Source organism: Podarcis melisellensis, assembly GCF_964234715.1.
Source record: "Podarcis melisellensis genome assembly, chromosome: 7".
Classification (NCBI taxonomy): Eukaryota; Metazoa; Chordata; class Lepidosauria; order Squamata; family Lacertidae; genus Podarcis; species Podarcis melisellensis.
In genome coordinates, this window is record NC_138539.1 from 6,011,135 (window position 1) to 6,031,737 (window position 20,603).

At 47.4% G+C, this 20,603-nt stretch overlaps 1 protein-coding gene across 6 annotated transcripts in view; it reads left to right on the top strand.

The window, feature by feature from the left end:
• Nucleotides 1-20,603, top strand: part of PTP4A3 (protein tyrosine phosphatase 4A3) — a 97,230-nt gene that overhangs the window by 74,110 nt on the left and 2,517 nt on the right. For all 6 annotated transcript variants that reach the window (XM_081919066.1, XM_081919069.1, XM_081919071.1 and 3 more), the window contains 4 exons: nucleotides 1-118; nucleotides 7,439-7,531; nucleotides 17,679-17,809; nucleotides 19,489-19,563. The exon at nucleotides 1-118 is cut by the window's left edge and continues 728 nt beyond it. In XM_081919066.1, the coding sequence (XP_081775192.1) occupies nucleotides 14-118; nucleotides 7,439-7,531; nucleotides 17,679-17,809; nucleotides 19,489-19,563 (404 nt within the window). In that variant the 5' untranslated portion in view covers nucleotides 1-13. The remainder of the gene's footprint in view (nucleotides 119-7,438; nucleotides 7,532-17,678; nucleotides 17,810-19,488; nucleotides 19,564-20,603) is intronic.

Here is a 20,603-nt window from a genome sequence, read left to right on the forward strand (position 1 = left end):
TCCTTTCTCCGCCATGGCCCGCATGAACCGCCCAGCGCCTGTGGAGGTTTGCTACAAGAACATGAGATTCCTGATAACTCACAACCCAACCAACGCCACTCTGAACACCTTTATTGAGGTAAGTCCACCTGAGCAAATTGGAAAGGTTGGGGTTGAATCGGATTCTGCGTTTGCCCATTGGTTTAAAGGCCCTCTTGCAGGTTCCACCAATAATAATAATAATAATAATAATAATAATAATAATAATAATAATAATTTTATTTATATCCCGCCCTCCCCAGCCGAAGCTGGGCTCAGGGCGGCTAACAACAATCAAAATAATCCAACATTCTAAAAACATTCATTATAAAATTAATTAAAGTCAAATTAAAATCAAATTGATGACAACCAATTAAGCAAAATTCTGTGCAGATTGCCAGAGGAGGGGGTCAGGCTGCGCTCTGATCAAAGGCCTGGTGGAACAGCTCTGTCTTGCAGGCCCTGCAGAAAGATGTCAGGTCCCGCAAGGCCCTAGTCTCTTGAGACAGAACGTTCCACCAAGTCGGGGCCAGTGCTGAAAAGGCCCTGGCCCTAGTTGAGGCCAGCCTAACCTCTCTGTGGCCTGGGATCTTCAGGATGTTTTTATTTGCAAACCGTAAATTTCTCTGTGGGACATACCAGGAGAGGCGATCAAGGACACATACCAGGTCAAGGACACATTGAGTTAAGAGCTGGAGAGAAATATTCTCTTTTCTCCCACCCCAAAAGCGCTCCCAGGGATTTCAGGGAGTTGGAGCAGCTGTAGAGTAGAATTTGGGGAGTCTCCCATCTCGGTTAAAGACAGCGGGTGAGAGTCTTAAGCCTGAAGTTGCACATTCTTACATGTCAAACAAAGAAGGGTGTATTTCCCCCCGACATTCTCTCACTGTTAACTGGAGAGGGATTCAGTCCGAATGTTAGGTGCTTTGTTCAGAAAGTCTACTTAGTCACCATGGGCGCTTGACGGATCCAGAGTATGTGAAGATTACCTGTAGTTCTGACGTACTTGGAAAATTCTCAAGGAGCTCAGTTGCCAGCAGTTCCGATAAGCCACAAACTTTTGGCACCGGCGCTCCTGTAGAAAATTGGTTCTGCTGTCTTCACGTCCAACTCCTAGACGGAGGGACTATTTATTTAGCCTACTTAAAGGTTACTCACTTGCTGAACTTTCGGCCTACTCGGTGTCTGTATCAGCCGTCATATTTGTAGGCTGCAAAATAAAACCATTTTGGATAGATCTGTGGTTCCCAAACACTTTGAGGTTCTGCTCCTCAGTTCTAGAAACTCACCCCCCAATTCCCCTTGCCCTGCCCTATGAAAAAAGCATCAATCAGAATATCGGTTTGCACAGCCCACTAAGGAAGATAATAACACGATAAAATTCAAAACAGTAACAATTACGCTTTCGTTCTGAATGCAAATAAAACTGTTTAGTTGGATTAAGACCAGCTTTCCAAAGCGTGAAATTCATTCCGCACCCCACTTGCCCCTTAGCACTGACCCCCAAGTTATCCCAGTGCCCCCAGCGGGTGGTTCCTTTTCTCCCTGTTTTCCTGGAGGTGATTTTTACTTGCTCGGCAAGGGATGTGGTTCGCAGAAAGATTGTTTTGGCTGAATTGTAATTGGCTGGGCCTGGAGAGTCAACAATCAGAAGGAGTTTACCTTTGAAAGTAAGGTAATATTTAGACCAGCAAGGTCAAAGCTGTCTGCATGGAGCCAGCGGAACAGCTCAAAGTGTCATCATTCTTCACCCCTGAGAGTTTCCATTCAGCCCCCTAGAACAGCAAGTTGCCCACATGAAACGGGGTGGTCACCCTTTTAGCCTCTTGAAAGGGCACTCAACTACAAATCCCATCATCCTTGGCCCTGCTGGCCAGGGACGACGACGATGATGATGATGATAATAATAATAATAATAATAATAATAATAATAATAATAATAATAATTTATTATTTATATCCTGCCCATCTGGCTTCCAACAAAGTATTAAAATGCAACCAAAATGGTCAAAGGCCTGGAAACGATGCCTTATGAGGAACGGCTAAGGGAGCTGGGCATGTTTAGCCTGGAGAAGAGGAGGTTAAGGAGTGATATGATAGCCATGTTCAAATATATAAAAGGATGTCACATAGAGGAGGGAGAAAGGTTGTTTTCTGCTGCTCCAGAGAAGCGGACACGGAGCAGTGGATCCAAACTACAAGAAAGAAGATTCCACCTAAACATTAGGAAGAACTTCCTGACAGTAAGAACTGTTTGACAGTGGAATTTGCTGCCAAGGAGTGTGGTGGAGTCTCCTTCTTTGGAGGTCTTTAAGCAGAGGCTTGACAACCATATGTCAGGAGTGCTCTGATGGTGTTTCCTGCTTGGCAGGGGGTTGGATTCGATGGCCCTTGTGGTCTCTTCCAACTCTATGATTCTATGCAGTATGTTAAACATTAAAAGCTTCCCTAAACAGGGCTGCCTTCAGATGTTTTCTAAAAGTCTGGTAGTTCTTCTCTTTGACATCTGGTGAGAGGGTGTTCCACAGGGCGGGTGCCACTACCAAGAAGGCCCTCTGCCTGGTTCCCTGTAACTTAGTTTCTCGCAGCGAGGGAACCGCCCGAAGGCCCTTGGCGCTGGACCTCAGTGTCTGGGTAGAACGATGGGGGTGGAGACGTTCCTTCAGGTATACAGGACCGAGGCCGTTTAGGGCTTTCAAGGTCAGCACCAACACTCTGAATTGTGCTTGGAAACATACTGGGAGCCAGTGTAGGTCTTTCAATCATGGGAGTTGCTAGTGCACCTGGAAGAGGAAACTGGGAGGGGTCGCTAATACCGCAGAAGACAGAATCGGGATTCAGGGTGACCTTAACAGACGGGAGAACTGGGCCCAAACTAACCCAGTGAATTTCAGTAGGGACAAATGGCAGGTTCTGCTCTTGGGCAGGGATGCACAAATGCAAGGCGGGGAACACCTGGCTTACTAGCAGTACATGTGAAAAGGATCTAGGGGTCTTGGTGGATTACAAGCTGAACATGAGTCAACAGTGTGATGCAGCAGCAAAAAAAACTAATGCTATTCTAGGCTACATCAACAGAAGTCTAGTGTCCAGATCAAGGGAAGTCATAGTGCCACTCTATTCTGCCTTGGTCAGACCACACCTGGAATACTGTGTCCAGTTCTGGGCACCACAATCTAAGAAGGATGTTGACAAGCTGGAAGGTGTGCAGAGACCAAGATGATCAGGGGTCTGGAAACCAAGCCTTATGAGAAACGGTTGAAGGAGCTGGGTATGTTTAGCCTGGAAAAGAGGAGAGATGATAGCCATCTTCAAATATCTAAAGGGCTGTCGCATGGAAGAGGGAGCAAGCTTGTTTTCTCCTGCTCTGGATGGTAGGACTCGAACCCATGGCTTCAAGTTACAAGAAAGAAGATTCCGACTCAACATCCGGAAGAACCTTTTGAGAGCAAGAGCTGTTTGACAGTGGAACAGACTCCCACAAGAGGTTGTGAACTCTCTTTCCTTGGAGGTTTTTAAGCAGAGGTAGAATGGCCAACTGTCATGGATGCTTTCGTTGAGATTCCTGCATTGCAGCGGGTTGGACTAGATGACCCCTGGATCCCTTCCAACTCTGATTCAATGAAGCCACCAGCCACAACTCTGTTCTCTTAGGCTGTGTGCACATTTTACCTTTAAAGCCCATTCCATGAACATTTGCCTGCCCCCCAATGATTCTGGGCAATGTAGTTTGTCAGGGGTTGTTTGGAATTGTGCCTCTGCGAGGGGTAAACTACACTGCCCAGAATTCTTTGCTGGTGGGGGGGGGTGATCTGATTCTGCTTTAAAAGGTATCATGTAAACTTAGCCATAGTTCCCCCCCATTTATTTATTTTTATAGGGGTGGTTGAGATGCAAGTATTCAGACTACATTTGGCAGGAGGTTTTGACCGCTTTGGCGGTTGAGCTTGCCCAGGCAGATCCTTGGGAATGCTGAATTACGTCACCTGGTAACCAGACCAGGTGCCTGTTCTTCCCAAAAGCAGCCCTTGCTTTTCCTTTGAATGAATGTACTTCCGTCACTCTGCTTTGCCACAGGTCCCTTCCTGCATCCCTATTGCCTTTTGTTTTTGTTTTTAAAGCCCACCCAGATCTGCTTAAAATTTGCTGGGCAGCTTTTGCCCTCCACTTTATACCTGGGCTTACGGCCAGGATGCTGTTTTTAGCTGTTCGTCTCTTCTCTCTCTCTCTCCCGCCCCCAAAACAGCTCTGTTGTCCGCAGATGTTGATCTGGTTACGTGGGCAACTCGGCGAACTTGCAGCATACCTACCGGGATTAAAAATAAATGCCCTCGTTTAACCTTTGAGGGAGCAGCAAGGAATATCGCTGCCTTCCCTGACTGGAGTCTGCTTTCTCTAAAGTAGGACTTGGAAGGAGGACCTTGTGGAGGGAGGAGCAACTAGGCCAAGGATGCCGGACCTCAGCGAAGTGTAGCCTTCCAGACCTCCCTCTCTGGCCCATGAGATCTAGTAACTTCATCCTGTATTTAAAACCCACGAGATCTGCTGAGAGCAAGTCTTTGCCTTCCTCTTTGTAGCAGCCCTTTGGGGATTTTAAGACAGTCGTCGATGACTCCACTTTGGGTAGTACAGGGGTACCTCTGGTTGCGAACAGGATCCGTTCCGGAGCCCCGTTCGCAACCTGAAAAGAAGGCAACCCGTGTCTGCGCATGTCGCGATTCGCCGCTTCTGCGCATGCCGTCATTTTGAGCGTCTGCGCATGCGCGAGTGGCAAAACCCTGAAGTAACCCTTTCCGGTATTTCCGGGTCACCATGGGACGGAACCTGAAAACGTTCAACCTGAAGCAAGTGCAACACGAGCTATGACTGTAGCTGCATCGGGGGCATAGAAGCCTAGATTTGTAGTGTTGTCAATCTCAACTAAGACATCCATGATAGGTGAACGTCCAACCTCTGTTGAAAAACCTCCAAGGAAGGAGAGTCCATCACTCTCTTACTCTCAGAAAGCTTTTCCTGATGTTAAACTGAAATCTCCTTGTAACTTGTAACTTGATGCCATGGGTTCGAGTCCTACTCTCCAGCTTGCCAACAGCCTTCTTAAATTGTGGCGCCTAAAACTGGACACAGTACTCCGAGGTGTGGTCTGACCAAGACAGAATAGAATGGTACTATTACTTCGCTTGGGACCCGGGTGGTGCTGTGGGTTAAACCACAGAGCCTAGGACTTGCCGATGAGAAGGTCGGCGGTTCGAATCCCCGCAACAGGGTGAGCTCCCGTTGCTCAGTCTCTGCTCCTGCCAACCTAGCAGTTCGAAAGCACGCCAGTGCAAGTAGATAAATAGGTACCACTCCGGCGGGAAGGAAAACGGCGTTTCCGTTCGCTGCTCTGGTTTGCCAGAAGTGGCTTAGTCCGGCTGGCCACATGACCCGGAATCTGTACGCTGGCTCCCTCGGCCAGTAAAGCGAGATGAGCGCTGCAACCCCACAGTCGGTGGCGACTGGACCTAATGGTCAGGGGTCCCTTTACCTTACTATTACTTCCCTTGATCGGGACACTGTACGTCTGTTGAGGCAGCCTAGAAACTCCTCTGTAACACCTCTCTGGGGGGCACCAGTTTGGAGAAGGCTGCACCCAATACCAGTGTGGGGAACATGGGCAGAACGTTTTTAATAAGTTACGCCAATGCATCAAGGAAGGAAAGAAGGAAGCAGTTCCGCTTAGCTGTCGCAGGACTCCTGCCTCACTGAAGCAAAACGGCTTTCTGAACTGGGCTTCCGGTCAGCAGAGTGCAAGACTCTTAATCTTAGGGTTGTGGGTTTGAGACCCACGTTGGGCCAAAGGTTCCTGCGCAACAAGCAACACGAAGACCAGTATACAGTGGTGTCTCGCAAGACGAAATTAATCCGTTCCGTGAGGCTCTTTGTATAGCGGTTTTTTCGTCTTGCGAAGCAAGCCCATTGACAGCTTAGCGGATTAGCGCTATTAGCGGTTTAGCGGCTTTTAGCGATCTGCTGTTAAGCGGCTTATCAGCGGATCTGCTGTTAAGCGGCTTATCAGCGGATCAGCTGATAAGCGGCTTAGGAAAAGGGGGGGAAAGGGGAAAAACCCCGAAGGAACTCGCAAGACTTTTTTGTATTGCAAAGCAAGCCCATAGGGAAATTCGTTTTGCGAAGCGCCTCCAAAACGGAAAACCCTTTCGTCTAGCGAGTTTTCCGTCTTGCGAGGCATTCGTCTTGCGGGGCACCACTGTACTAGATAGCACTGTAATTCTTACTGTGTAATATACATGATTTAGTACAACAAAAACAAAATGTGAACACTTGTAAATTCTCTTAATATATTTGAAAACAAATGAACACAAGTCTGTCAATCTTTGAAAGTCCGTAGAAGTATAATAAGTCTATGGTTGAAACGAAGGAATAGATGCTGTCCTGTGGGCTAAGCGTTAAAACTTTTTAGGTGTTCATGGTGCTGAAGTAGTAAGTGAATAACAACGTAGGACAGTAACCCCGGATAATTTGATTGTTTCGCTGGAATCTTCAGCACCACTACAAAGTAATTCAAATATGAAACAATGACCTGTGTACATGAAAGCTATATAAACTTCACACATTACAACCCATATATTACAATCCTGAAGGAGCGTCTCCACCCCCATCGTTCTGCCCGGACGCTGAGGTTCATCGCTGAGGGCCTTCTGGCAGTTCCCTCATTGCGAGAGGCCAAGCTACAGGGAACCAGGCAGAGGGCCTTCTCGGTGGTGGCACCCACCCTCTGGAAGGCCCTCCCATCAGATGTCAAAGAGATAAACAACTACCTGACATTTAGAAGGCATCTTAAGGCAGCCCTGTTCAGGGAAGTTTTTAATGTGTGACATCTTAGTGTATTTTTGGTCTTTGTGGAAGTCGCCCAGAGTGGCTGGGGAAACCCAGCCAGATGGGCGGGGTACAAATAATAAATTATTATTATTATTATTATTATTATTATTATTATTATTATATGCTACAACTACAATAAGAAGGACAAAGGTACAACCCCATAGATTAGAAAAATGCACAAGGAGCTGTGGTCATGTGGATATGTAACCACTGCTACCAGTTGCATGAAACCTGAAGTAACCATTCCCAGGTGGCGCTCATTACAGGGAGACTGAATTGCAGCAATTCAGTTTAAAGGTACAGAGCAATATTACAGCAATAAGAAATCATTATACTTCCACGGACTTTCAAAGATTGACCGGTCTACGTGTTGCTTGTGTGTTTGTTGTGTCAAGTTTGCAACACAAGGGTTTGTTGTTCTGTATTAAAAGATTCCTTCACGGAAGGAGATTGGATCAGAATGACCCTAGTGGTCAGTCTACGAAGCCATGATTCAGGCCAGGCGAGCTAAAATCTTCTTTTCCCTTCTTCCACTGCGCAGGACCTGAAGAAATACGGTGCAACGACAGTCGTGAGGGTTTGCGAAGTTACCTATGACAAGACTCCGCTGGAGAAGGATGGCATCACCGTCATGGTACGTTCCTTGGTCCCATAGACAGCCTTGGGAAGGCTGAAATGTCTCAAGCGTCTTTAAGTTTCCAGGTCTGATAAGCTGGCGGATTTTGTTTTACTTTTCGCAGGCCATCAGACAGGTATCCTCGTACAATGCTTCGGTGTACGTTGGTTGTTTAAGGAGTGCTTTTTAGCTCTGTACTGTTCGCGCCTTCGCATTGTGGCCGCCTACCATTAGTGTTTTGCGATAATCTGGTTTCCAACATTGTGATAGACCGCAAACTTAACTATCGCGATACACCAGTATAAGTTACAGGGAACCAGGCAGAGGGCCTTCTCGGTGGTGGCACCAGCCCTGTGGAATGCCCTCCCACCAGATGTCAAAGAGAAAAACAACTACCAGACTTTTAGAAAACATCTGAAGGCAGCCCTGTTTAGGGAAGCTTTTAATGTTTAATAGACTATTGTATTTTAATATTCTGTTGGAAGCCGCCCAGAGTGGCTGGGGAAGCCCAGCCAGATGGACAGGGTATAAATAAATTATTATTATTATTATTATTATTATTATTATTATTATTATTATTATTATTATTATTGATACTGAGGTCCTGGGCTGGGGAGGGAGGGAGCAAGAGGAGTGAAAGAACCCTTCAGTGGTTCCCAGCGATGGCCCCTCGTGGCAATATACTGTCATTCTGAAGCCATTCTCGTAATCTTAACTTCAAATTGGTTTCAGGCCATTTATTGATAGACCACTCACCCCTACCTAACATGACAGCATTTCTCTGTGAGGTAAAACACGGTTGATGTGGGTATCGATCTCCTCCAAGACTAAAATCATTGGGGTGTTTTGTTTTTTGGAAAACATAGCCCTCAATATGCTTGTTTTCTCCTGCACTGGAGGGTAGGACTCGAACTCATGGCTTCAAGTTACAAGAAAGGAGATTCTGACTAAACATTTGGAATAACTTCCTGAAAGTAATAGCTGTTTGACAGTGGAATGGTCTCCCTCGATAGGTGGTAGATTTTCCTTCCGTGGAGGTTTTTAAGCAGAGATTGGATGGCCATCTGTCAGGGATGCTTTAGCTGAGATTCCTCCATTGCTGGGGGCTGGGCTAGATGACCTTTGATATCCCCTTCCAGCTCTTAAGATTCTATGAATATAAATGGAGATGGGATCAACTAGAGCAAATATTAATATAATATAATAATATTTTTTTATTTATACCCCGCCCTCCCCGGCCAGAGCCGGGTTCAGTGCGGCTAACACCAGTAAAATTACAGTAGGAAAAAAACACAACAAATTAAAACACAGGTTAAAATATAATTTAAAATGCAGCCTCATTTTAATAGTAGCCCATAGATCAAAACCATAAGGGGAGGGAAACATAAGGGTCAGGCTGAGTCCAAACCAAAGGCCAGACGGAACAGCTCTGTCTTGCAGGCCCTGCGGAAAGATGTCAAGTCCCGCAGGGCCCTAGTCTCTTGTGACAGAGCGTTCCACCAAGTCGGGGCCAGTGCTGAAAAGGCCCTGGCCCTAGTTGAGACCAATCTAACCACCTTGCTCCCTCCAGAAGCAGGAAGATGCCTGGGCAAGCTGGCTGGCTGGCTCACCCTGTGACTTCTGCAAGGAATGAATGGTGGAGAGTTTTAAAGGGGCTCGGATATGAAACCAGCTGCTCGCATTACCCTCTGTGATTATCTCGCAGGGAAGGAATGAAATTGCGCATGTTTCAGCAGTTGCCTTTGATTGTTTGAAGCCGTCAGCAAAACTGGGTTTTCTTTTTTTCAAGCGCCTGTTCTGCCCTTTTAATTAGAAATAATTAAAGACGGTGTTAAGACACAATCTTCTGTGCTCAGGGCAAGGAACGGCGTGGGAGAAGGTTGTGGCTTCGCTCAGGTGTAATCTTTCCTTCCTGCTCCAGAATGCATGCTTACAGATCAGTAGTATCGTTTCAGACAGCTCTGTCTAGTTTCAAGCCCGGACTCAGGGCAATTTGCTTCCCAAAAGTCGGGAGGTAACTTAACCGGTGGGGACGCGGGTGGCGCTGTGGGTTAAACCACAGAGCCTAGGACTTGCTGGTCAGAAGGTAGGCGGTTCGAATCCCCGCGACGGGGTGAGCTTCCGTTGCTGAGTCCCTGCACTTGCCAACCTAGCAGTTCGAAAGCAGGTCAAAGTTGTTGTTGTTTAGTCATTTAATCGTGTCCGACTCTTCGTGACCCCCTGGACCAGAGCACGCCAGGCACTTCTATCTTCCACTGCCTCCCGCAGTTTGGTCAAACTCATGCTGGTAGCTTTGAGAACACTGTCCAACCATCTCATCCTCTGACTTCCCTTCTCCTTGTGCCCTCCATCTTTCCCAACATCAGGGTCTTTTCCAGGGAGTCTTCTCTTCTCATGAGGTGGCCAAAGTCTTGGAGCCTCAGCTTCACAGTCTGTCCTTCCAGTGAGCACTCAGGGCTGATTTCCTCCAGAATGGATAGGTTGGATCTCCTTGCAGTCCATGGGACTCTCAAGAGTCTCCTCCAGCACCAGCACGTCAAAGTGCAAGTAGATAAATAGGTACGCATTTCCGTGCACTGCTCTGGTTTGCCAGAAGTAGCTTATTCATGCTGGCCACATGACCCGGAAACTGTACGCCGGCTCCCTTGGCCAGTAAGGCGAGACGAGCGCCACAACCCCAGAGTCGGTCACGAATAGACCTAATGGCCAGGGGTCCCTTTACCTTTAACTTAACCAGGGGTCTCTTTACATAAGCTTTGGTAAGATCTGAGAAACCGTACAGTCATACTTCTTGTTACGTTCGGTTCAGGTTAGGTCTTTTGAAGTTGCATCCCGCGGCGACCCGGAAGTACCGGAAAGTGTTACTTCTGGGTTTCTGCGCATGCGCAGACGCACAAAATGACATCATGCGCAGAAGTAGCGAATCGCGACCCACGCGGGTGCAGACGCGGGTTTCGTTCCTCTCAGTTTGCAAACGGGGCTCCGGAACGGATCCCGTTCACAACCAGAGGTACCACTCTACAGTGGTTCCTTGGTTCTCAAACTTAATCCGTTCGGGAAGTCCGTTCCAAAACCAAGGCGCGCTTTCCCATAGAAAGCAATGCAATATGGATAAAATCTGTTCCCGACTTTTAAAAACAACTCTTGTTGTTTTTCCGCTCATGGTGGTATCTGGCCAGTTAAGGTCTCTTGTTAGGTTTTAAAACTCCTTTAATCGTTACTATTTTGCAGTAGAAAATAGTTTTGTTGGTCTTTGGGGAAGAGCTGTGCAGAGCATCAAAACCCTCCTTCCACCACCCAAAAACTTATTCAACCATTTCTCGCTTCCTGCAATTTCAGCAGCCGTTCCCTAGTAGCTTCAAGCATATCTCCACAGCCATATGGACTAGAAACTTAATTTTTTGAAAAAGTATGAATGAAAGCTGAGCCCCTTGGCACTTGGTGGCTTCCAAACACTTTTCGAAGTAACCAAGACCAGCTGATAATTTTGCACGCAATGTGCTTTTTGTGCTGCAGAGGAATTGTGACCTGTGCATGCAGTAAAGGACCGTTTCTTGCAGTCCAGGAGCAGATTGCAAAACTTCCCTTGCCCAGTGTCGGAAATGGAGTTTAATTTGGCTTCTGTAGGAAAACATCCTCTCTGGCGCCCATCTCGCCAGCCATGCTGCCTATATATTTTTCATTTAAGTACCTGTGCCATACCACAATTTTTGTTCTATTTTTAACTTGTGGCACCGATCGCCCACCCAAGAGAGGTGGAGCCACTGGTGGTTTAGCGGTTAAAGTGTTGGACTGGGACCTGGGAGACCAGGGTTCAAATCGAAGCTCAATGGGCAACCTTGGAGTCAAGTCACGGCCTCTCAGCCTAACCTACCTCACAAGGTTGTTGTGAGGACTGAGGGGAGCATGCAACTTTGATCTCCTTGGAGATATGGGATATAAATGCAATAAAACCAATCAGTCGTTAGGACTCATAAATATTGATTATGACAAACGCTGCAAAATTAGCACGAGAAACCTGCTTCAGAGTCTTATCGGGGCAGAGGGAGAAATCCCTTAAGATGGGATGTTGTTACGAGTGGCTGGTAGATGAGCCAAGGCGACAGGGTGTAGCTGCGAGCGAAGATTTCATCCGAAGGCACGAGCCAGCTTTGTGAGCCTGGCATAAGGCGATTAACTGTCAAGGAGCAAAGGCAGGGCAGGATTTGGGTAAAAATAGAAGGCACAGAGGCAGACTGCAGAATCCTTTTAACTTTTATTTGCACAATCTGCATAATAATAATAATAATAATAATAATAATAATAATACAGTGGTACCTCTGGTTGTGAACGGAATCCGTTCCAGAGGCCCGTTCGCAACATGAAAAGAGCGCAACCTGCAGCGGCACATTTGCGCACGTGCGGGTTGTGATTTGGCGTTTATGCGCATGCGCATGGTGTCGTTTTGCGCTTCTGCGCATGCCCGAGCGGCGAAACCCGGAAGTAACCCTTTCCAGTACTTCCAGGTCGCCATGGGATGTAACCTGAAAGAACGTAACATGAAGCAAATGTAACATGAGGTATGACTGTAATAATAACAACAACAACAATAATAATAATAATGTACCTGCTTGTCCCTTCAGGTTCGTTGTTTGCAAATATCAATAATTAAGGAAGACTTGGGGTGTTGGGATCCCCAAGTTGCTCTCCCTGTGGCCTGGTTCACGTATCACAAGTAAGCCAACTTCAATTACCACGGGCTGCAGTCAAGGCTTATTCTTAGCTACAGCTCGTGGTGAGCGAGAAATGAACTTTTCCTGGGCACAGCGGAGAAGCAAAAGGAACCAGCACATCTTCACGGTGCCAGTAAGCCATAGTTACCGTGACATGTGAGTGAGGCATGTTGTTAAGAGTCGGTCACGACTGGACCTAATGGTCAGGGGTCCCTTTACCTTTACCTTAAGGTTGTATCCTATTACAAAATCTGGAAGTAAGAATTGTTGGAGGAAATGTGGAGTGATGGGAACATACAGTCATATGCAGTGGGATTGTCTGTTAGTTAATGAATTTTGGAAACGGATTGGTATAGAAATATCGGGAATTGTGGGTAGGAAGGTGGGAATATCTAAATTAATGGTTCTTAATTAGTCTGAGTAGCACCGAGTTAAAAACAAAAGAGGAATGTAAATGGGTAAAATCGATGGTAACTGCAGCCAGACAGGTTATAGCGAGTAATTGGAAAAATGCAGAAGAGTTAGGGGTGAACCAATGGAGGGAAAAACTGAGTAATATTATAATTTTAGAATATCTAACTGTGAAGATACACAGAATGAAAGGGTTCAAGGTCAGGGAGAAAGAGGAGGATTGGTTTGAGAAGATGCTGAATTTTTTGGGTAGGTCTGAACAATTTGGGGCAGTTAAAATGTTAAAAGTTAAATATACCTCGTGGATGGAGGAGCGTTAACGTATATAAAATTGTACATATGGTTGATTTGAATATGTTTTCTTGATTATGTGCATAGACATTTGGTTGTGGCAACCATAACCTAGGTTTCAGGTGCCATTTGGCAAACAGCTTGCATATCTGAGTTTCTAACACTGTTTCCCAGGGGCACGAAATGTTGGTGTGGCGAGAGGATGGAGGAATAACTTAACCCCACATTTTTCTCTTCGTTTTATTTGCATAGTCACACCCTCTGCCAACCCTCCCCCCCCCCCCCCCCGCTGAAATTAGGCTTGAAAATAGCATTTGGTTGCAGCCGATGAGCTGTGTTGTGTGTATATCATTGTGATGCAGGTGCGTACATTGCTGCTGTTACTCATAAGAGTTGGGAGGGAGAGTTGAGAATTTTTGCAGGGGTGTTGTGAGGATGAGATTTTGGGGAGAGGGGCGCCAACTGCACCACCTTAGGCTCCTTGCAATTAAACAGTGATGTTGTTGTTGTTGTTGTTTAGTCGTGTCTGACTCTTCGTGACCCCATGGACCAGAGCACGCCAGGCCCTCCTGTCTTCCACTGCCTCCCGCAGTTTGGTCAAACTCATGCTGGTAGCTTCGAGAACACTGTCCAACCATCTCGTCCTCTGTCGTCCCCTTCTCCTTGTGCCCTCCATCTTTCCCAACATCAGGGTCTTTCCCAGGGAGTCTTCTCTTCTCATGAGGTGGCCAAAGTCTTGGAGCCTCAGCTTCAGGATCTGTCCTTCCAGTGAGCACTCCGGGCTGATTTCCTTAAGAATGGAGAGGTTTGATCTTCTTGCAGTCCATGGGACTCTCAAGAGTCTCCTCCAGCACCATAATTCAAAAGCATCAATTCTTCGGTGATCAGCCTTCTTGATGGTAAAATGATGATATGTAAATGTAATAAACAAACGGCAAGTGAAATTTTGGCAGAGGCAGATACAGGGGTGCATGACTGCTTTGCCTGCCCTGGGTACCCCAACTGTTGCAGACAATGAAAGGCAAGGGGGAGGCCCCCAATTTTGGCATCAAACTGGGCACCACTGTAATATTAAAGCCCGACGTCCACCACCGAATTTGGGACGCGTGGAGCTGTTTCACTCTCACTGGACACACGTTCTCAGCATCCTGCCTCCTTGTCGCTTTTATTGTAACTCGCTCTACGTGGGGCTGCCCTTGAGACTGACCCAGAAACTCCAGTGGGTGCAGAATGCCGTGGCGAGACTCCTTACAGGGTCCTCGCCGCGGGATCACATTCACCCGGTGCTATTCAAGCTGCACTGGCTCCCGGTAGAGTACAGGATCAGTTTTAAGTTGCTAGTTTTAACCTTCAAAGCCCTATATGGCCTAAGATCCTCGTACCTACGGGACCGCCTCTCCTGGTATGGCCCACGGAGGACATTACAGTCTTCAAACAAAAACATCTTGGAGGTCCCGGGCCACAGGGAGGTTAGGCTGGCCTCAACCAGAGCCAGGGTCTTTTCAGTTCTGGCCCCGATTTGGTGGAACGCTCTGTCACAAGAGACTAGGGCCCTGCAGGACTTGACATCTTTCTGCAGGGCCTGCAATACAGAGCTGTTCCACCTGGCCTTTGGTCAAGGCACAATCTGACCCCTTCCTCACAGAACTCTAGCTCAATGGTTGCCATTAATTTGATTTTGAACTGATTTCAGAATGAATTGATTTTAGAATGCTGTGTTACTTTTATTGTTGTTAGCCGCTCTGAGCCCGGCTTCGGCTGGGGAGGGCGGGATATAAATAAAATATTATTATTATTATTATTATTATTATTATTATTATTATTATTATTATTCCTTCTCTCTTAAGAGACAAAACAAAAGGGGGCTTTCATGCGCCCGAATCTGTTTCTGCTTTGTGCGGGTGCCGTTGATTGCGTCCCCGCATGGTTCTCGTTTCACGTCGAACAAGGCGACATTGTGGCTTCCTCCTTATCGGCCTCACATCGCGTTTTGCGGCCGGGAGCCTGAAAACAGCCTGTCCTATTTACCTTGCATGGCCCTTTTCCTCCCCGACCCGCCCGTTCCTTGGAAAGGATTTGCGGAGGCTTGGTTGGTAAAACTCCTCTCTCTCTGTCTCTCTCTCTCCCCCCCCCCCCACCTAACCCCAAACCCGTTCTAAATGGGCAGCTTGTCGAGAGCAGGTCCTGGACACCGGCCAGCTTGCAAACATTTTTTCTCTACGCAAAGAAGAGAGAGAGAGCCTGTTTGCAAGATGCAGCTTTGGGGCTCCAGAGAGAAATCAGATCACTCGGAGTCTTCCCTTTCTCTGCAACCCTCTTTGGGGGTGCAATCTTGCTTTTGGGAGGGGTGTTGCCTACAGGCTTTCCTTTCTCCTTTTTGCAAAACGGGCTCTGCTACAAGGCTGATCCTAAGAGCAAAGGCCTAGCCTGCCTTCCAGGTCTCCGTAGCCGGGAGAGAAGACAGCTCCGCGTCCTAGAAATGAACTATTTACGAGCCGCATCTGTGAAACCTCCTCCTTGGGTCGGTGCCTCGCCGATTACGCACAACCAGTGGATTTATCGCTGGCCCCAGGGGGAAGGCCTTCTCCGGGCTTGGCTGCCCCCCCCTCTCTCCCTGTTCCCTTTCCTATCCAAGCCTGTCTTCCTTCGTTCGAGAACAGGCGGCCATTTATGGTGCAGAAGGTTTTTCATGTGCCTGCATGCTCTTGTTTGCAAAGGGGTGGAATCAATCCAGGGCTGAAGTCCTTTTGTCGACTGCGGAACTCGTGGATGATCCCAACATGGTTGCACAGGGAAATCCAGATGGATTTATCCCATGCCACATAGCAGCTAGAAACCCAGAACGGTGTGTTATATATCAAGTCAGGCCCACGTACCATCTAGCTTAAAAAATATATTTTATTGGAAGAATTTTTATTTATGAAAAGATAGAGTGACAAAGAAGAATGAAGAAGTGAGAATGGAAAAGAGACTAAAAAGTTACGTTTCTATAAATTATTATGGAATACAGTGGCACCTCTGGTTGTGAATGGGATCCGTTCCGGAGGCCCGTTAGCAACATGAAAAGCCCACAACCTGAAGGGACGATGCCCCAAAGCCGGGCGGCGGGGGGAGGCGTTCCTGCCCCGCCGCCCGGCATCGGGACGATGCCCCAAAGCCGGGCGGCAGGGGGAGGCTTTCCCGCCCCGCCGCCCGGCTTCGGGACATCGTTCCGATGCCGGGCGGCGGGGGGAGGCTTTCCCGCCCCGAAGCCGGGCGGCGGGGGGAGGCGTTCCCGCCTCGCCGCCCGGCATCGGGGCATCCTTCCGAAGCCCGGCGGCGGGAGGAGGTGTCCCCGCCCCGCCGCCAGGCTTCGGAGGAGGTCCGAGGACAGCGGGGAAGACGCGCTGCGCTTCCCCACTGTCCCGGAGATTTCCCTATGGGCTGTCGTCTTGCGAAGCAAGCCCATAGGGAAATTCGTCTTGCGAAGCGCCTCCAAAACGGAAAAACCCTTTCGTCTAGCGGGTTTTTCGTCTTGCGAGGCGTTCGTCCTGCGGGGCACCACTGTATGTTGAAATTTGAGTTCATAAAAAGGGCAAATGTTTTAATGCAGCCTTTCTCAACCTGTGGGTCCCCAGATGTTGTTGAACTACAACTCCCATCACCCCTAGCTAGCAAGGCCAGAGCTCAGGGATGATGGGAGTTGTAGTCCAACAACATCTGGGGACCTGCAGGATGAGAACCGCTGGTTTAATGCATACTTTTTAAGCTTTGTGTATAACTTTTTAAAGTCACTTGTAATAAGATGAAGAAGGTTTTAAAATGGATTATAAAAAATATAAGGTGTAATAGACGTGCATGAACAAGTCTAAAATAATGGAACCAAGAAGGGGAGTGGAGGGAAGTCAAGCAAAATATTATGGTTTTAAAACGTGTTTATGATTTTATATATATGTGTGTGTGTGTGTATGATCAATAAATTGCTTGTAAAAAAAATACACATATATTGTTATGTTCATATGTTGTTAGGTTGCCAAGCCATTGATTAAGAAGAATCGTATCTCTGTTCTTCCAGTTCATCAGTATCAATCTCATTTAGGGCGCTTAGAGTAATTCTGAGAATAAACTTGTAAGAAAATTAAGGAATTTTGGAATGTAATTTATAATGAATGATTAAGGTATCCTTCATTAAAAGAAAAAAGAAAAACCTTAAGAATTTCTCCTGGGGATACTAGGCCCAGATATACCTAAAAATGCGAGAGAAATATTCTTTTACGCTACAGTAGCTGCAAGAATACTAATCGCCACAAATTGGAAAGGAGAGAAAACTCCAAAAAGGTGGAGTGGCAAAATTTGTTGGAGTGCGCCGAGGTGGCAAAAATGACAGAAAAACTGAGAGATCATACTGATCAAACATTTATTAGGAAATGTACAAAAAGAAATCTTATTGAATACTGTCATAACATCACACCAGTGGCAGGACTTTGAATAACTTCTGTGGCAGGACGATCAATCATAAGAGAGCATAACATTGATGAAAATTTAAAAAATTAAAATTAATTGTGCGCTAGATAAAGCAGTAAATACATGATGGGAAATTGTTAGAAACTCAAGAAGAATGTACAGTGATGTGACGCAACAAATATTATTGCTTTCTTTGCTTTTTCCTGATTAACCCTTATGTTGGTTACTTCTTTTTAATCTCAATAAAGCATTAAAAAAGGAGGTAAGTAAACCTCTCTGCATCTCTCTTTGTGCCCCCTCTCCTCCAGGACTGGCCCTTTGACGACGGCGCTCCGCCACCCACCAAGATTGTGGACGACTGGCTCAACCTGCTGAAGACCAAGTTCTGCGAAGATCCCGGGTGCTGCGTGGCTGTCCATTGCGTGGCTGGCCTGGGACGGTAAGCCGGAGCTCCGTGCTCTCAAGGGAGCCTGGGACTATATGGAGCTCCCCTTAGTCATTAGTCGGGCCATTCTTCTGTCGGGAAAACATGAGGCTCTTCACCTCTGGGTCGTGAGTTCAGGCCCTGCATTGGGCAGAAGAGTCCTGCAGATTAGATTTCTCAAACTTGGGTCTTTTTTAGGACCACAACTTCCTTCATCCCTACCTAGCGGGGTCCGTGGTCAGGGATGATGGGAGTTGGAGTCCAACTACAGCTGGAGACCCAAGTTTTGGAAATCCAGGACTACATCAAGGGAAGTAATTGTCTAATAATAATACAGTGGTACCTCTGGTTGCGAACGGGATCCATTCCGGAGCCCCGTTTGAAACATGAGCAGAACGCAACCCGCTTCTCCGTGGTTCGCGATTTGCCGCTTCTGCGCATGCGTGTGACGTCATTTTTAGCCCGAGCGGCGAAAGCCGAAAGTAACCCTTTCCAGTACCTTTTGGTTGAATCCTAAAGGCCAGGTAGAGTGGCCACATGTAACACACTCAGTTCAAAATGTTGGTGCTGACCTTTAAAGCCCTAAGCGGCCTCAGTCCAGTATATCTGAAGAAACGTCTCCACCTCCATCATTCTGCCCAGACATTGAGGTCCAGCGCCGAGGGCCTTCTGGCGGTTCCCTCACTGTGAGAAGCCAAGTTACAGGGAACCAGGCAGAGGGCCTTCTCGGTAGTGGCGCCCACCCTGTGGAACACCCTCCCTCCCAGCCAGCAATAAACAACTATTTTACTTTTAAAAGACAACTGAAGGTGGCCCTGTTTAGTGAAGCTTTTAATGTTCAATAGACGATTGTATTTTAATATTCTGTTGGAAATCGCCCAGAGTGGCTAGGGAAACCCAGCCAGATGGGCAGGGTACAAATAATAAATTATTATTATTATTATTATTATTATTATTATTATTATTATTATTATTACACACACCCAGGTCTCTGGTTCCCCACCCCTGGATTAAAAAGTGTGAGGTGCAAGGTAAAGGGACCCCTGACCATTAGGTCCAGTCGTGGCCGACTCGGGTTGCGGCGCTCATCTCGCTTTATTGGCCGAAGGAGCCAGCGTACAGCTTCCGGGTCATGTGGTCAGCATGACTAAGCAGCTTCTGGCACACCAGAGCAGCACACAGAAACACCGTTTACCTTCCTGCTGGAGTGGTACCTATTTTTCTACTTGCACTTGGACGTGCTTTCGAACTGCTAGGTTGGCAGGAGCAGGGACTGAGCAACGGGAACTCACCCCATTGCGGGGATTCGAACCGCCGACCTTCTGATCGGCAAGTCCTACGCTCTGTGGTTTAACCCACAGCGCCACCCGTGTCCCATGAGGTGCAAGCATGGCACAAAATACCAACAAGACAACCAGCTGCGCTTATAGGGAGAGTGACAAGGGCCCGTGCAGGGCTTTAACCAGCTGTAAATATCTAAATGCTCAAGTTGGGACAGAAACTGATTGAAGTCCTGTACCTTCTTCCTCCTTCCCCCTGCAAAAATAAAAATGCCAGCCGTTTTTCTCTAGTTGAACCCTGTTTCTTCTTACTAGTGTGGTTGTTTAATCTTCTCTCTCTCTCTCTCTCTCTCTCTCTCTCTCTCTCTCTCTCTCTCTCTCTCTCTCTCTCTCTCTCTCTCTCTCTTAAACCAGAGCTCCGGTTCTTGTCGCGCTGGCGCTGATTGAGAGCGGAATGAAATACGAAGATGCCATTCAGTTTATTAGACAGTAAGTGCCTCTGAGCCGCCTGCTAAGATCCAGATTAATGACCCGGCGTTCCTAGACTGGCTTGATGCTTGTGGAGAGAGGAGTCGGGGGTTGTTTACGGAAAAAGCAGAGGTCGTTCGGCCTAAGAAACGCACCAAAAATGGCGAGCATGCGGCTCGCTGGCATGGGTGCGCTCCACCCAGAAAGCCGACCGGGTGCAGGCTCGTAAAAGATGGCTGGGACTAGTTTCTGCCCCTTCTCTTGAACTCTTTGTTTCGGTTTAGCTGAATGAATCGGAACCTGACCTACAAATTTACACAGGCAAATCTGTTTGTTTATGGCCAGGATCCAAGGCCCATGGAAATTTAAACAGCAGTCTTTCCCCCCGCCCTCCCCAAAATTGCTCTTCTGCTAGGGAGGGGACTTTGTAAAATGCTTCTGGGCACTCCCGCGTCTCAAGACGCAGCTTTTGGACCCCAGCCTCGGTCTTCCATACTTGATCAAGGTAATGGGTAGAGATACTGCTTGGGTTATAAATGGACTGACTTTAAGGGGCAGGCTTTTATTATGACAAGCCACTCGGCTTTCTCTTCCTGTCCTCAACAACTCGACTCTCGGCACACCTGACGATGATCTCAGTTTTGGTCCTGGTGCTAAACATCTGGAAGAACTTTCTGACAGTAGGGTTCTGTTCAGCAATGGAATAGTCTCCCTCAGGAGGTTGTGGACTCTCCTTCCTTGGAGGTTTTTAAGCAGAGGTTGGATGGCCATCTGTCAGGGATGCTTTAGCTGAGATTCCTCGATTGCAGGGCTGGGTTGGGCTGGATGTCCCTCGGCGCCCCTTCCCACTCTTAAGATTCTATCATTCTACTCTGCTGGAGTCATAGAGGTGGCTGTACCGCTTCATAGTCCTAACCCTAACCCTAAGCGGTGTGTCACATCTAATTTCCCTTCCTACGGCAGCAGAAACCCTAAATGGAGAAAGCTAGCCTATCAAGAGGGACGTGGATGGCGCTGTGGGTTAAACCACAGAGCCTAAGACTTGCCGATCAGAAGGTTGG